The sequence below is a fragment of the Theropithecus gelada genome, chromosome 4 (genome assembly GCF_003255815.1).
Source record: "Theropithecus gelada isolate Dixy chromosome 4, Tgel_1.0, whole genome shotgun sequence".
In the NCBI taxonomy this organism is placed as follows: Eukaryota; Metazoa; Chordata; class Mammalia; order Primates; family Cercopithecidae; genus Theropithecus; species Theropithecus gelada.
This window is the reverse complement of record NC_037671.1, coordinates 131,526,466-131,542,467: the sequence shown is the minus strand read 5'-3', so window position 1 is coordinate 131,542,467 and position 16,002 is coordinate 131,526,466. Positions and strand designations below refer to the sequence as shown.

The 16,002-nt window shown below is 42.9% G+C and overlaps 1 protein-coding gene across 1 annotated transcript in view; it reads left to right on the top strand.

The window, feature by feature from the left end:
• Nucleotides 1-16,002, top strand: part of IGF2R (insulin like growth factor 2 receptor) — a 131,478-nt gene that overhangs the window by 47,991 nt on the left and 67,485 nt on the right. Inside the window, exons 5-10 of the mRNA XM_025381933.1 lie at nt 5,406-5,538; nt 7,907-8,036; nt 10,255-10,360; nt 13,234-13,396; nt 13,623-13,788; nt 15,102-15,205. Coding sequence (XP_025237718.1) covers nt 5,406-5,538; nt 7,907-8,036; nt 10,255-10,360; nt 13,234-13,396; nt 13,623-13,788; nt 15,102-15,205 — 802 coding nt within the window. The remainder of the gene's footprint in view (nt 1-5,405; nt 5,539-7,906; nt 8,037-10,254; nt 10,361-13,233; nt 13,397-13,622; nt 13,789-15,101; nt 15,206-16,002) is intronic.

Sequence of the window (16,002 nt, the reverse complement as noted above, 5' to 3'; positions counted from 1 at the left end):
TTGGAAATTAAATAGCCTGCTTCTGAATGAATTTTGCGTCAACAATGCAATTAAGATGGAAATTAAAATGGAAACAAGTGAAAATGGATACACAACATAAAACCTCTGGGATATAGCAAAAGCAGGGCTAAGTGGGAAATTTATGGTGTTAAATGCCTACATCAAAAATATAGATCACAAATTAACAACCTAATACCACACTTCAAGGAACTAGAAAAAAAAAAAAGAAAAAACCAAATTGAAACCTAGCAGAACAGAAGTAACAAATATCAAAGCAGAACTAAATGAAATGGAGAACAAAACATGCAGTACGAAGGATCAACAAAATGAGAAATTGGTTCTTTGGAAAGATAATGTTCATAGAATGCTGGTCAGATTAACCAAGAAGAGAGAGGATTCAATCAGAAATGAGAAAGTAGACGTTACAGCTGATACCACAAAAAAATCATCAGAGACTACTATGAACATCTGTGTACTCACAACCGAGAATTTAGAGGAAATGTATACATTCCTGGAAACATTCAACTTCTTGAGATTCAACCAGGAAGAAATAGAAATTCCAAAAAGATCAATAACAAGTATTGGAACTGAATCAGTAATTTTTTAAAAAAAATCCTCCCAACAAAAACAGCTCAGTACCAGACAGATTGACAGCTGAATTCTACCAGAGGCACAGGGGAGAACTGGTACAAATCCTACTGAAACTGTTCCCAAAAATCAGAGGCAACAATCCTCCCTAACTCATTCTTTGAAGCCAGTATTATCCTGAAAACCAAAGCCAAACAAGCACACAAGGAAAAAAGAAAACTATAGACCAATATCTATGATAAACCTAGATTCAAAAGTCTCAACAAAATACTAGCAAACTGAATATAACAGCACTTCAGAAAAATAATACATCACGATCAAGTGGGTTTTATTCCAGGGTTGCAAGGATGGTTCAGTGTATGCAAATCAATAAATGCGATTCACCATTTAAACAATTAAAAACAAAAAATGTATGACCATCTCAGGAGATACAGAAAAAGCATTTGATGAAATTCAACATCCCTTAATGAAAAAAACACTCAAAAAATTATTAGAAGTGACATACCCCAGAATAATAAAAGGCATATATGACACAACCACAGCCAGCATCATACCTAACAGGGAAAAGTTGAAAGCATTTCCCCTAAGAAGTGGAACAAGACAATGATGCCCACTTTTTCATCTCTCCTATTCAACATAGTACTGGAAGTTCTAGCTAGAGCAGTCAGGCAAGAGAAAGAAAAGGCATCCAGATCAGAAAAGAGAAAGTCAACGTGTCTGTGTGTGCTGATGATATGATCTTACACTTAGAAAACTCTGAAGATTCCTCTAAAAGTCTCTTAGATATGATACATGAATTCAGTAGTTTCAGGATACAGAGTCATTGTACAAGAATCAATAACATTTCTACACATCAATAATGATCAAGCTGAGAATCAAATCAAGAACTCAATCCCATTTATAATTGCTTAAAAAAACCCCACTAGAAATACATTTAACTAAGGAGGTGAAAAATCTCTACAAGGAAAACTATAAAACACCGATGAAAGAAATTGTAGATGGCACAAACAAATGGGAAAACATCTCATGCTCATGGATTGGAAAAATCAATATCATTAAAATGATTATGTTGCCGAAAACAATCCACAGATTCAATGCAATTCCTATCAAAAGCCAACATCATTTTTTATGGAATTAGAAAAAAGTCCTAAACTTCAAGTGGTTCCCCCAAAAAAGTCTTAATAGCCAAACCAATCTTAAGGAAAATGAACAAAGCTAGAGGCATCACATTACCTGACTTCAGATTATAGTGGAGGGCTATAGTAATCAAAACAGCTAGTGCTGATATAAAAATAGTCACACAGATCAACGGAACAGAATAAAAAACTCAGAGTTAAAGCTACATACTTGAAACCAACTGATCTTTGACACAGTTGACAAAAACATACACTGGGGAAAGGACAGTCTGTTTAGTAAATGGTTCTGGGAAAACTGGACAGCCATGTGCAGAAGAATGAACCTGGACCCCTGTCTCTCACCACATTTTAAAAATAACTCAGGTTGGATTAACGACTTGAATGTAAGGCCGCCTGAAACTATAAAATTCCCAGAAGAAAACCCAGGAAAAACTCTCTCGGATCTTTGCCTAGGCAAAGAATTCATGACTAAGACTTCAAAAGCAAATGCAACAAAAATAAAAATAGACAAATGGACCTAACTTAAAAACTTCTGCACAGCAAAATATATAGTCAGCAAAGTGAACAGACAACGTACAAAATGGCCACAAGTGTTTTTAAACTATACATCCAACAAAGGATTGATATCCAGAATCTACAAAGAACGCAGACAACTCAACAAGAAAAACCACAATCCCATTAAAAAGTGAGCAAAGGACACGAACAAACATTTCTCTAAAGAAGACACAAATGGCCAAGAATCTCCTAAACATGCTACACATCACTAATCATCAGAGAAATACAAATCATTATAAAACCACAATGAGATACCGTCTTATACCAGTCAAAAATGGCAATTATTAAAAAGTCAAAAAACAACAGATGTTGGCAAAGTTGCAGACAAAAAGAGAACACTTATACACTGTTGGTGGGAATGTAAATTAAAATGACCTTTATGGAAAATAGTATGGAAATTAATCAAAGAACTAAAAGTAGAACTACCATTTGACCCAGCAATTCTCACTACTGGGTGTCTACACAAAGTAAAAGAAATCTCTGTATCAAAAAGATAATTGCACTTATTTGTTTATTGTGGCACTATTCACAGTAGCAAAGATATGGAATAAACATAACTGTCCCCCAACGGATGACTAGGTAAAGAACGAACACACACACACACACACACACACACACACACACACACGCACGTATATCATGGAATACCACTCAGCCATAAGACAGAATGAAATCCTGTGTTTCGGAGTAATATTGATGGAACTTGAGGACATTATCTTGAGTGAAATAACTTAGTCAAACACCACATATTCTCACTTATAAGTGGGAACTAAATAATACATACACATGGACACAGAGACTGGAATAATAAATATTGGAGCTTCAGAAAGGTGAGAGGGTGGGAGGGCAGTGAGGGATGAGAAATGAGAAATTCCCTAATGGGTACAATGTACAGTATTCCAGTGCTGGTTACACTAAAAGCACAGACCTCACCACTGTGCATTATCCATGTAATACAACTGCACTTGTTCCTCCTGAGTCTGTATAAAGCAAACAAAGAAAGAGGCACCCTCTTAAAGCACAGGGTCTTGCCAACTCTAACAATGGGGTTTCTTGATGTTTTTTAAAATAAAAAGACCATTAGTTCATAGGTATGAGAGACTGGTCATAAATTAGAACCAAGTAAGGATGGATTGAAATACCCAGAGGAGGAACTCATCTTCACAGTTTATGGAACAAATATGGAACAAATATGTTCGAGGCATCATTGTTAGCCTGCAGTGACAAACCCTTGACCTCAAGGAGCCTCTATTGTAGTGGGAGGAAAATGATAAAACTCAACAGATGACAGTACCTAGTATCATACATCACAGCGCTGTGAACAAAAGTGAGGCTGAGTGTGGGAGACAGAGAGAGGCGGAGAGTGCTGTTTTAGGTAAAGGTGTCAGAAGAGGCCTCACTAAGGGTGGTGTTTCATCAGAGATGTGAATGAAGTGAGGGAAGGAGCCATGTGTGTATTGGGGGAAGCACATCTCAGGCAGAGAGGACTTGTAGTTTCAGGAGGGCAGAGTTGCATCAAGAGGTGAGTGTGGCTGTGGGGAGTGAGGAGAGTGGTAGGTGAGGGTGGTGTCATGAGGGAGTTTGAGTCTCCTTCTCAGTGTAGTGGGAAGCTGCTTTAAACAGGGAGGGGTGTGGCCTGATCTAATTCTGAAGTGCTAATCCTGTGCTTGTGGAGACTTGGGCTGAGGTCGTAGGGCATTGAAGCTGGAATTGGGGGGCCAGTTGAGATACTATTGCAGGCAAGAGATTGCAGTGGCTTGGACAGAGTGGCAATGGTGGAGGTGATAAGGGAGTGGATCCAGGATTTAATCTGAAGGGACAACTAGCAGGACTTGCCGATGGTTGGATGTGAGATAACTTGGTGGTGGGATGGGGTCCTCAAGGTTTTGGCCAAGCAGCTGGTTGAATGATGGTGCCATTTGTTGAGATGAGCAACGGTGGGGGCAACAGTAGGTTTTGGGGGAGAAATCAAAGGCTCATTTTAAATACGTGAATTTTCGGATGGTTTTGTGTATGCAAGTGATGATGATAAACAACAGCAATAAATAACACTGATGCCAACCTGCCAGGAGCTGTACCCCAAGCTTCACATACCTTAGCTCACTCAGGCCTTACAGCAGCCCTGTGAAGGAATAACTGTCATTATTCCAGCATGGCACGTGGGGAAACTGAGGCATGAAGGTTAACTTCATTCATGGTTATGCAAAGTGTTCATGCCAGAGTTTGAACCCCAAGCATTCTGCTTCGAGTCTGTGCTTATAAACATAGCTTCTGCTATTGTTGGCTGTGGAAGCCTGCAGTTCTGCGGAAAGGTGAAGGCTAGAGACATGAAATTGGGAGTCATTGGCAGACATTTGTAACCATGCACGAGGTCACCAAGGGACTGGGCGTAGACAGGAAAGAGGGCTGCTCAGTAAGCTGTGGCACACCTCTGCATTGAGAGTCAGTTAGAGGGAAGGTGAGAGGTGTTTCCAGGAGGCTGAAAAAGAGCAGGAAGTGGTACAGAAGAAAACCAGGAGCCTGTGGATGCAAGCCACAGGGAGAAGGGGTTTCAGGAGGTGGGGAATGATCAGGGGCATCCAATGCCATGAGAGACCATGTAACGGGAAGGCAGGACACCAGTGCTGGGTGTGTCAGCAGAGATGTGGGTGACCTGGTAAGCGGGGTTTTGATGGAGTGGGAGACAGCAAGCTGATGTGACTGTGTTCAAGAGAGAATGGAAGATAGGAAGAGGAGGAGATGTGTAGGGACAATTGAAGGAATTTTGCTCTAAGGTGCAGAGACATGAGATGATAGCTGAGGGAATGTAGGTACCAGGAAGGACATTTGTGAGGTGGTAGATCTCATGGCATGCTGAGAAAAACGATCTAGTGGAGGGAAAACCTGGCGATGCAAGTGAGAGATGATTGCAGAACAGTCCTCATGTAGCAAAGAAGAGATACTGAAAAGAACGCAGAGGAGCCAAGACGCTTATTGACCTTTGCCCGAGTTCTTTTGTTATTAGGGGACACCATAGCGTGATAGTCCGTAAAGAACGAAGAGCAGTGTTGTGTGACATTGGCCATAAGCTTTCCTGATTGAGCCAGATGTGTATTGAAGACTCGCTTTTCTCTTCCTCCCTTCCAGGTGCCGTGCTATGTGTTTGATGAAGAGTTGAGGAAGCATGATCTCAATCCTCTGATCAAGCTTAGTGGTGCCTACTTGGTGGATGACTCCGATCCAGACACTTCTCTATTCATCAATGTTTGTAGAGACATAGGTATGAATCTTTGTGGAGCTGAGGGGGTGGTGGTGAGGGATTTCTTCTGTGGCTTCGATATCTTTGCGCTTCTACCTTTATTTCTGTTTGCACATCCATGTTTCTGAGTAGGCCCTCTAAGAAAGCTTTTGTCCCAAAAAATGTTGTCTTTGCACAACCCACCTCTTCTCCCCTAGTAGATTCCATGCCTCCTCCCCAACCCCTGCAGATTCCATCCTAACTGTTGGTCCATTCCATGTGGGTGTTCTCTCGGCCAGACACTTTGGGTTTCAGGATTCTACAGTAGTGAGGGTCGGTCATGTTCTCTGTGTGCCTGAATCCCTTGGCTCTGAGTTATGGGCTGGGTAAAAAAGAAAAAAGGATGATCAAGGACTTGGGTACTTGGCCGGGATGCGTATTTTGACCCAAACTGACTTGTTCCTAACTTTCTCTGTACTTGCCAGAACTGGTGTGAGAAGCTTTAGCTTTAGAATCTTTGATAAATTAACTAAAGGCCATAAATAAATGGTCTTTATTTAAAAAGGGCCATGAAGAGTTTTACTAAGACTTTGACTAGCCTTCAGCTAGTTTTACAAAGCCAGGTTTCTAAAACCCAGCTTGATGTTTCTCTCAAGGGCTGTGAATTGTTAGTCCTGTAGGCCAGGTCTTGTCTTTCTACAGTGCTAGCCATGAGTAAATTCTGCTGGTGACTAATGAAAAGGTCATTTTTAGTGTTTTCCTTTGTTTTTTATTTCTCAAATAGTACATAATGCTTTACCCTTAGAAAAGTTTGGAGAAAATTTTTAAAAACTCAATCCATGGTATTGCTGGTTAATAGATAAGTATTAATTTATAATTATTCTTTAAATTGTACATATACATTATGACTATCTTGTTTGTGTATTGTTTCTAAACAGTTAAAAACAGTAAATATACCCCATTCAGGGCTCACCAAAAGTAACCAGTGATAACTAGATTTTTTTTGTGTGTTAGAGTATTACATCTTTCTTTTGTTCTCCAAGGATAACCTTTATTGGTTTTTTGGAAAAAGACTAATACAGTCTTTGTCTTAAATGGGTCTGTAACTCAAGTTTGGTATAAAGTTGATGAGTTGTAGATTATTGAATTCTGAAATAATATGCTATTTTGATTTGAAAAGCATTTAGGTTTCTGGTCTTTTAACATGTTACAGATCATCTGAATTTGCTGGGTATTTTCTTACAAAAGTTTTTTCTTTCCAATTTACTGGCAATTTGAGTTGAGCTTGAATGACTTTGATTCATAGTAGAGGTTCCCTGGTTTTTACTCAGACATTCTCCATTCCCAGGAAATTGCTCCAAGTCTCAAACCAAGATCAAATGTGACCTTCAAACCCTTGTGGATAGTGTTGGACTTGCTACCACGTGCTTACCTCCTTGCATCCTCAGGGCGCTTGCCGTATATTCTGCCTTTGGTATACCAAGTGGATTGTCTTACATTGAGTCCCCGTGAGGGCAAGGAGCCTGTGGCACAACAGATACTATAAGTGGAACAAAGCAGTCCATTTGTGACATTTCATAATTCCACATAATTTCATAATTGTTTGGAAGGCTTGAGAGTTAAAGGTTTGCTTACCTTTTCGCTAGCTGGTGCCTCCTTATTGCAGAAGGTAGGCGCTGATCTAGGCACTGGATTATAGCATTGAACACACCACAGTTCCTGTTTTCCTGGAGCTTTAGTTAGATGGGAGAAAAGATACATAGTCAACAAATAAATCCCAAAGTATACTGTGTAAGGTATTGGGTCATGATCATAGAAATGAATGGTAAAGAGCAACCCAGCTGTAATCATAGCTATTGCTACTGGCAATCTATTAAGCCTGCATGATGTTCTGGACATATTCTGGGTATGTTCTCATCTTTAATCCTCCCCGAAACCTGTGCATTAGCACACTGGCAATTGGATAGTTTCGTAGTTAGACCAACGTTATAGAGATAGTAAGTGGTTAATTTAGGATTTGAACCCAGAGCTGTGGGTTCTTTCCACTAATCTCCTAATTGTTCCAGTCATCTGTGGAGTGCCTGCATTTTCTAGTCTCTGTAGCTTGAAAGGGGATAATGCTAACGTTGTTGTACCTCAAGCAGAGGATGGGTACATTTGTTAATTACAAATAATATCATAGCCCATTTCCTGGGCACCTCTTATATACCAGTGCAGAGCCAGTACTTTACGTTCCTTCGTCCTGAGCTTTGTTTGCAGAGGGTTAATGGCTTGCCCAAGGTTTCAGAATAGTTACTTAGGGAAACTTTTAGGAATTCAGTAATTTGTTTAAAGGGACCCTGGATCTAAGGGTATGTGTGGTTATCACTCCTGACACGTAATCTGATTTAATGTAATACGTGATTTTCAGACACACTTCGAGACCCAGGTTCACAGCTGCGGGCCTGTCCCCCTGGCACTGCCGCCTGCCTGGTAAGAGGAGACCAGGCGTTCAATGTTGGCCAGCCCCAGGAAGGACTGAAGCTGGTGCGCAAGGACAGGTCAGCCGAGGCCTCCGATGTTGTTGGTGTTTTTAATTTCCAGCAAGAACTTGGCTTTCAGGGAGCTGCAGGAACATCCGTTTTCAGCAGGGCTTGGGATAGTCCCTGCAGAGTTACCATCGTAAGATTGTTAGTCATTGCTGTGAGTCAGATAGTCTGGTATGCTTGTCTGCTTTCTAATCATTTGTCTCTTACAGCAGTAAAAATATATCTCATGATCCAATCCATAGTACATACCTTTATTTGCCTCATGAAATAATGCCTATCTTAAGGTGCCATCGGATATTTTTCATTCTGTGGCACCCGTGAAATTGATTTTGTGTCCATTGTTTTCTCGTCTTGGGAGGGCAAGAGACAGGAGGGACAGTTTGCTGGTGACCTTCACTGGGACGTGACAGGCACCCTGGTTCCTGGTGGGGAATGGCGTTCCTTATAACAGGCTGTGCTGTGTACACATGCTCTGGTACTGCCTTTGTACCTTACCTTGGCAGACATATGCATTTCTCCAGTGTGTTGCTCATGACCATATCCTGAACTTAGATCAAGGATTCACATTTTCTCCCCGTTTAGGGGCCTTTAGTAAACACCTTGTTGTGCTTGCTCTAGTCTGGAGCTTGTGGCATGTCTGGGTAGGGAGCATTTGCAATTATAGATGGCACTCTGTCCAAAGAAAAGACTTGAGCATAACCTAAGGGGAGAAATGTTTGGAATTTTCTATATGTGTGTCTGTATTAGTTTACTCAGGCTGCCATAAGAAAATATGACAGGCTGGGTAACTTAAACCACAGAAATGTATATCCTGCACAGTCTAGAGGCTGCACGTCTGAAGAAGGTGTCACCAGGGCTGGTTTGTTCTGAGGCCTCTCTCCTTGGCTCGTTAGATGGCCATTTTCTTTCTGTGTTTTCACATGGCCTTCCCTCTGCGGGGATGTGTGTCCGAATGTCCTCTTTAATAAGGACACCAGTGATTTTGGGATTAAGGCTCACCCATATGACCTCCTTTTCCCTTGTTCACCTTTTTAAAGGCCCTGTCTCCAAATACAGTCACTTGCTGAGCTGTGGCTTAGGCCTTCAACATAAAAATTTTGAGGGGAAACAGTTCAGTCCCTAACAGAGTCTTCAAGGTGACACATCGGTAATTCTTAATATGAATGAGTGTGAGTGACGATGTAGTAACATGTGGGACACTGAGCAAAACTGTGAACTTCTCTGGTGGGAAAAAGCAGATCATCTCTAATCAGCTATTCCCTAGCAGGCAGCCAGGGGCACTGGGCCCATTCCACACTGAGTGAGTGAACTCTGGTGGTGGGGCCGTGTTGGATGGTGGTTTGGGTAGTGGAAGAGAACCCCACCCAGTTCAGTCCCTGCTGGGCAGGTGCTCTGGGGTTAAGACAAAACAAAACTTTGGCTGGCACTTAGAATTTATTGTGTAAAGAGGAAATGATTGACTAGCCTTGTGGGCAAAAATGCAATTGGCCTACTTGTCTGCTTTTTTTTTTTTTTTTTAATTTTGTTATCTCATTTACAACATTTTTTTATTTGTTTGCTTTAGTCAAATGGTGTTTCTTCCCTTTTTTAAAAAAGTACTTTTTTTGTTCCTTTTTTCTTTCCTTATTCTAGGACGTGAAGCAAATCAAACAGGTTTTTTTTTCTTTTTTTTGTTTTTGTTTTTGAGATGGGGTCTCACTCTGTCATGCAGGCTGGAGTGCAGCGGTGTGATCTCGGTTCACTGCAGCCTCCGCCTCCCTGTTCAAGTGATTCTCCTGCCTCAGGCTCCTCAGTAGCTGGGACCAGAGGTGTGCTACCATGCCCAGCTAATTGTAGTTTTGGTAGAGATGGGGTTTCGCTCTGTTGGCTAGGGTGGTCTCGATTTCCTGACCTCAGGTGATCCACCATCTTGGCCTTCCAAAATGCTGGGATTACAGGCGTGAGCCACTGCGCCCAGCCAGGTTTTCTTAATATATCAAATTTATATGTTGGTCACTTTATTTATTTGATTTTTAACAAAATAACACTCACTGGGGTTTACTTAGAACTTTTTTTTTTTCCCAAATGGAAATGAAATGAAGTCATTTTATACCATAGCTTCTTTTATGTTTTGATATTTCTTCTGCTACCCTCTCCCCACAAGTGAATGTGCTGAATGCTCAGGGCGGCATGTGAATTTGGATGCACTTTATACTTTTGTAATATTCTTTTCTCAATGTGGCTCTCCCAGGCTTGTCCTGAGTTACGTGAGGGAAGAGGCAGGAGAGCTAGACTTTTGTGACGGTCACAGCCCCGCAGTGACTATTACGTTTGTTTGCCCGTCGGAGCGGAGAGAGGTAAGTGACTTGTCTCCTGGTAACTGTAATGTGGCGCAGGTTAGCCTGGGTTGCCCACGCGAACGCGTGTCTGGGCTTGGGGCAGGGTGGGTCTGGGTGCAGGAAGCTGGGAGCCATGACAGGCACTGGTGGGCTCTCAGGAGGAGACGAGCTTCCTGGGATAGCTTCTGTCACATGAAGCTCACTCGGGGAGAGCTGTTTGCATTTTGCCTTTTGCTTTTTTACAGCAACCCGGAGGGGCCTCCACATATAATGGGATGGTTTTTTGTTCTAGTCTCTGTGAGACGATTTTAAGTAGTTTATGGGCAGATATTTTTGTTTTTGTAGTTGGATTGTTTTAGTGAATAGTGGAAAAATGCAGTATAATTTCAAGCCTGTGATTTCTGATGAGAAGCGTTTCCCTCCCTCTCTTTTCCCAGTCGGCCCCTAAACCCCCACCCATGCCTTCCCCCCTCCTTCTCATCACAGGCCAATTTATTGCTGTGCACTCTGCTGTGGATGAAATCTCCAGTGCAATTGTAAACTCTTTGAGTGTAACTGCTGAGACTTACTTGTCCTTGAGTCCTCAGTGCCTGTTTAAGTGTTTTAACCGGGGGCAGGTGCTGATGGAAAGGAGGCATCCCCCAGGGAGGAAGGGATAGGGCAGGGCTTTCCTTTAGTTCCTTTCTGCCTTCTTAGTAATAGGGTGAAGTAGGGAGGGGCTGAATTCTTTTGCAGAGAACCACACTCCCCTTCCCCCAAGCAAATGTGGAATTTGCTCTGACGTCAGGCTGGCAGCTGGCCTGGTGTGTGTGGGATATGGAGACAGTGCTGGGCTCAGCTTTCCACTTTCTGTCCCCAGACTTCCACGTCCATGTACTGTCAACTGAATGAAGGCCTGAGTGTCTGATGTTTGTTCTGAGTATGAATGGGGAGGAATATTTATTCACACTTTTCATTTGTACCTACACATGTGAGTTGAAATCTCTTAAGCCCAGTGAGATGTTCTCAGGCGGTGATGGTTTTAGTGTTTTCCCTTTTTATTTGCTCTACATTTGGTAAGAATCATTTTACTCTATGAGAATCAAGAGAATTGGGAGTTTTCCTCCTTTTTCCTCGAAGGGGTATGAGGCATTTCTTGGTGTTAGAAGAAGAGGCTGATTTGGTATTACTGGGGCAAGAGGTTCCTTTTTTTTTTTTTTTTAAAGACAGGGTCTCGCTCTGTCACCCAGGCTGGAGTGCAGTGCCACGATCTCAGCTCACTACAATCTCTGCCTCCTCAGTTGAAGCAGTCCTCCCACTTCAGCCTCCTGAGTAGCTGGGACTACAGGTGTGCACCACCATGCCTGGCTAATTTTTGTATTTTTAATAGAGACGGGGCTTTGCCATGTTGCCCAGGCTGGTCTTGAACTCCCGGGCTCAAATGATCCACCCACCTCGGCCTCCCAAAGTGCTGGGATTACAGGTGTGAGCCACTGCGCACGGCCAGGTTTCTTTTCAAGCTTGACTATTCACTGGGCAGACCTTGTGTGACATGTGCTTGGACACTGTAATACTTGGGAGGTTTGTTTAAGCATTTACGGTTTGCTCATTGAATCATTTTAGGAACTGGTATTTAGTAAACACTCACCTTGTCATATAGATCTTTTAAAAAATGCTTGATTTATTTACTGGATTTACATACTGTAAAATTCACTGGTTTTTTTTTTTTTCCAGTACAAGTCAGTGGTTATTAGTATTTTTTTTAGAAGTGTGCAACCATCATCACAGTCTAAATTTTACATTTCCATCACCCCAAAAAAGAAACCTCCTTCCCATTAGCAGTCTCTTCCCATTCACACCCCAAGCCCTGGTAACTGTGCACCTTCTTCCTGTCTCTGTGGATTGGCTTTTTTTGGATGTTTTATGTCAGGAGAATCCTACACTGTGTGGCTTTCTGTGCCTGGCTTCTCTTATGGAGCCCTGGGGTCTGCATCACCGTGTGTCAGACTGCACTGAGCCACGTGGGCAGAAGCATCGATTTTGAGTCAGACAGAAGAGGGTTGGGCCTGCAACTCTGCAACTTACTAATTGTGTGCGACCTGTTTGTAAACCTGTCACCTAGTGCCTGGCGTGTTGCAGGTGCTCAGTGCGTATTTATGGAACGAATGGTGCTGGGAAGCAGCACTGCTGTGCCCGGTGCTAAGCCCAATAAGATGTGTCTCCCAAGGATGGTTAAAAAGATGGCAGTGACATTCCTGGTGAGCAGGGACCCCATCAACCCCCTTCATGGCTCTCATCAAAGATGAATGGTGGAGCTCCCACTCTGTAGAAGCAATACAGTGGCAGAATCGGGTTTGTGTCTGGGTGGTGCCCTGGCTTCACCCGGGAGCAGGTGCGGGTACAGATGTGGTGCCCAGGATCCCACAGGGGTTGTGGACCGTGCCCTTGGATGTGCACGCGTGTGATGATGTTCACTCAGTGTCGGGCTTGCACCACTCCAGCAGCACCTTGTGGAAAGCGGTGAATGGACCATGCATCCTGCACGGCCTGTTAGCGCTTGCCGACGTCCTAGTGATTGCCACATGCCACTGAGTCCAGGTGCTCGCTGGCCAAAGCTTGAGTGTCTCTCTGAAGGTGACTAGACTAGAAAGGGAATAGAGTGTACAAAGTTAATGGAGGTGTTACAAATCAAATGGAAAAAAAAATAACAGTTTAGAAAAAAAAAACTTTACTGAGTTGTTATAAGTCAAATAATCTTAATGTGTTAGAGGCAATTCATGATTCAAAAAACAGAAACAGCAAAATGTAGAAACCTAACAACCTGTCTTTGAGCTTTTCATAAGTGTGGAAAATCTGCACTTAAGCCACATGAAACATTTTTTATTTTGCCTCTTTCACATTGTTCCCAATAGGGCACCATTCCCAAACTCACTGCTAAATCCAACTGCCGCTATGAAGTTGAGTGGATTACTGAGTATGCCTGCCACAGAGATTACCTGGAAAGCAAAACTTGTTCTCTGAGCGGTAAGCAGCAGGACGTCTCCATAGACCTCACACCACTTGCCCAGAGCGGAGGTAAGCCGGCGCCTTCTGCTTCCTGGCGCTGCTTAGGAAGAAGGGGACTGAGAGAGGGTACGAGATAATAGGGGGCCATGTCAGTCCATGCCTGCTCCTGCGTTGGAGAGAGCTGTAGTTTGGGCTGGTGTTTCAGAAATAGAATTCAGGTTTGACTAAGTAATCCTGTAACCTTCTAATACCCATTCATGTAAAACAAGCCTCTTGTTAATTTCCCTCTTTTTAGGTTCGCCCTATAGTTCAGATGGAAAAGAATATTTGTTTTATTTGAATGTCTGTGGAGAAACTGAAACACAGTTCTGTAATAAAAAGCAAGCTGCGGTTTGCCAAGTGAAAAAGAACAATACGTCTCAAGTCAAAGCAGCAGGAAGATACCAGAATCAGACCCTCCGGTACATCAACAACCTCTGTGTGCTTTTCCTTTTTCTTTGTATTTCTTGAGACAGGGTTACACTCTGGCGCCCAGGCTAGAGTACAGTGGCGCGATCTCGGTGCATTGCAGCCTTGACTTCCCTGCCTCAAGTAATTCACCCACCTCAGCCTCCCGAATAGCTGGGACTACAGGCATGCACCACCATGCCTGGCTAATTTCTGTAGTTTGTGTAGAGATGAAGTTTTGCCATGTTGCCCACGCTGATCTTGAATTCCTTGCCTCAGTGATCCTCCCACACTGGCCTCCCAAAGTGCATGGATTAGAGGCATGGGCCGTGGGACCCGGCCTGCATAATTTTCAAGGGCATTGTGTGTATTCTTGTGAAACATAACTCCCTCTCCTTTTCTTCCTCTTTCCATTTTCCATAAGGTGCAGGGAAGTCCGTCCCGCCAGCATTCCTTCCTATTAGACTTTGGCAAGTTGCCGTTTGTCACTAAACAATCAAATGTTTTTCCTGGCTTTAGAGTAAGAATGCTTCTGTTAGAACTGTTCACTTTATAAACTTACCGTTTGTACAGAACCTACTGTAGGAAAATTATTTAATGAGTTGACAGTTGATAGGGCTTTTTTATTTTAAAATTTGCTTTTAAGGAGTTTTGATTTTTCTCTGGCAGTTTGAGAATCTCAAGCACCATCAACATTACAGAAAATTTTAAACAACTAAAACAGTGCATTCAGCACATTTCTTTTGACCCTTAACTTGGTAGTTAACCTTCAGAAAAGCAGGATGAAAATGCAGTTTTCTGAAAACGTGTTAGGGGCAATTACGATTCAAAAATTAGGAATAGAAAACTGCAAAAAACCCCAGAACTGGTCTTTGAGCTTTTTAAAAGCATGGAATATCTGCCGAGAAGCCGCATTTTAAACATTTTATTTTTGCTTCTTTCGAATTGTTCAGGATCAGTATTGTCCAAGGCCCCTCAGGCACGGCTGTGTTCATGGCGGCTGTTAGGAAGCCTGTCTAATTCTTGGGCGTTATTTATTTTGTACAAAATCTAAAAGTGAGAACAAGAGAAGTCTTCATGCTCACAGAAAACCTTCAGCACTTTCTTCCAGCCAGTTACTACTTTGAAGCGAGAGGATGTCAAGCCCATACATTTGGAACTCATTTCCTGTAGATATTTTTCCCTAGCTGGCTAGAGAGCTTGCTGTTTTAGATCAGTAGTGATTTGTTGATGCTATGCAAAAGGCTTAGTGTAGACATTTAAAAAGAGTCAGGTTTCTTTCTTGGTTCTCCCAAACACATTTGTCTTTATATTCACAAAAATCTAGATATTCGGATGGAGACCTCACCTTGATATATTTTGGAGGCGATGAATGCAGCTCAGGGTTTCAGCGGATGAGCGTCATAAACTTTGAGTGCAATAAAACCGCAGGTAAGTGTGCGCTGGAGTTCAGCCCCTCCTCTTTCCGTTCGTGGGCATGTGCTCGTGTGTGTGCACAGGCGTGTTCTTGGAAGTGAACATTGAATGGAGGAGTCAGATGCCGTCCTTTGGACTGGCCAGCTCTAGCCCCCAGACTGGGTTTTTTTCTATTGGAGTAACACTTTCCCCACCCCCACTGCCCCAGTGGACACACACATCCTGTTTGCATTTTCCTTGGTTCTCTCTGTTTGTTTTGGGAGTGGGCCCAGCACTGAGCTTGTTGGGAAAGTTTTCGTCTTGCATTTTGGTGCATACTAAACTACAGCAAGGACAGATTCGGCAGGGGCGAGATGGCTTGCCAGTTTTGTTTGAGGGACCTCTTCTTTTATGTAATGAGTGTCAAGGTAATCCTTTTTGCAAAGTGGTGAGCCTGTGGTAGAGTTTGGATCTGGGGATTGCACAATGTCACTGGGTACGTTGAAGCCGAAGGCGTGCATTTCTCCGAGTGATGAGAAGCACCCTTGAGTCACCAAGACACTGGCATTTCAAAAAGCGGTGCCACTGTCCATATCTGGACGATTGTAGACACCGTTGTAGCTGCCTCTGGGTTGGCAGCTGCGCCCAGGAGGTGAAAGTAGAAGTCATTCCTTAAAGAGAGTGGCTTAGTGTACTTATTAAAAACCACACCATCAGAAACTTGTGCCATCTGTTGACCCCCAGGCTGTGACTCCAGGCACCCTGCAGGGCACCCTACCACTGCTCAGAGCAGTTCTAGAGCCCATTCTGGGTTTCTGTAGTTTGCCCCAAGT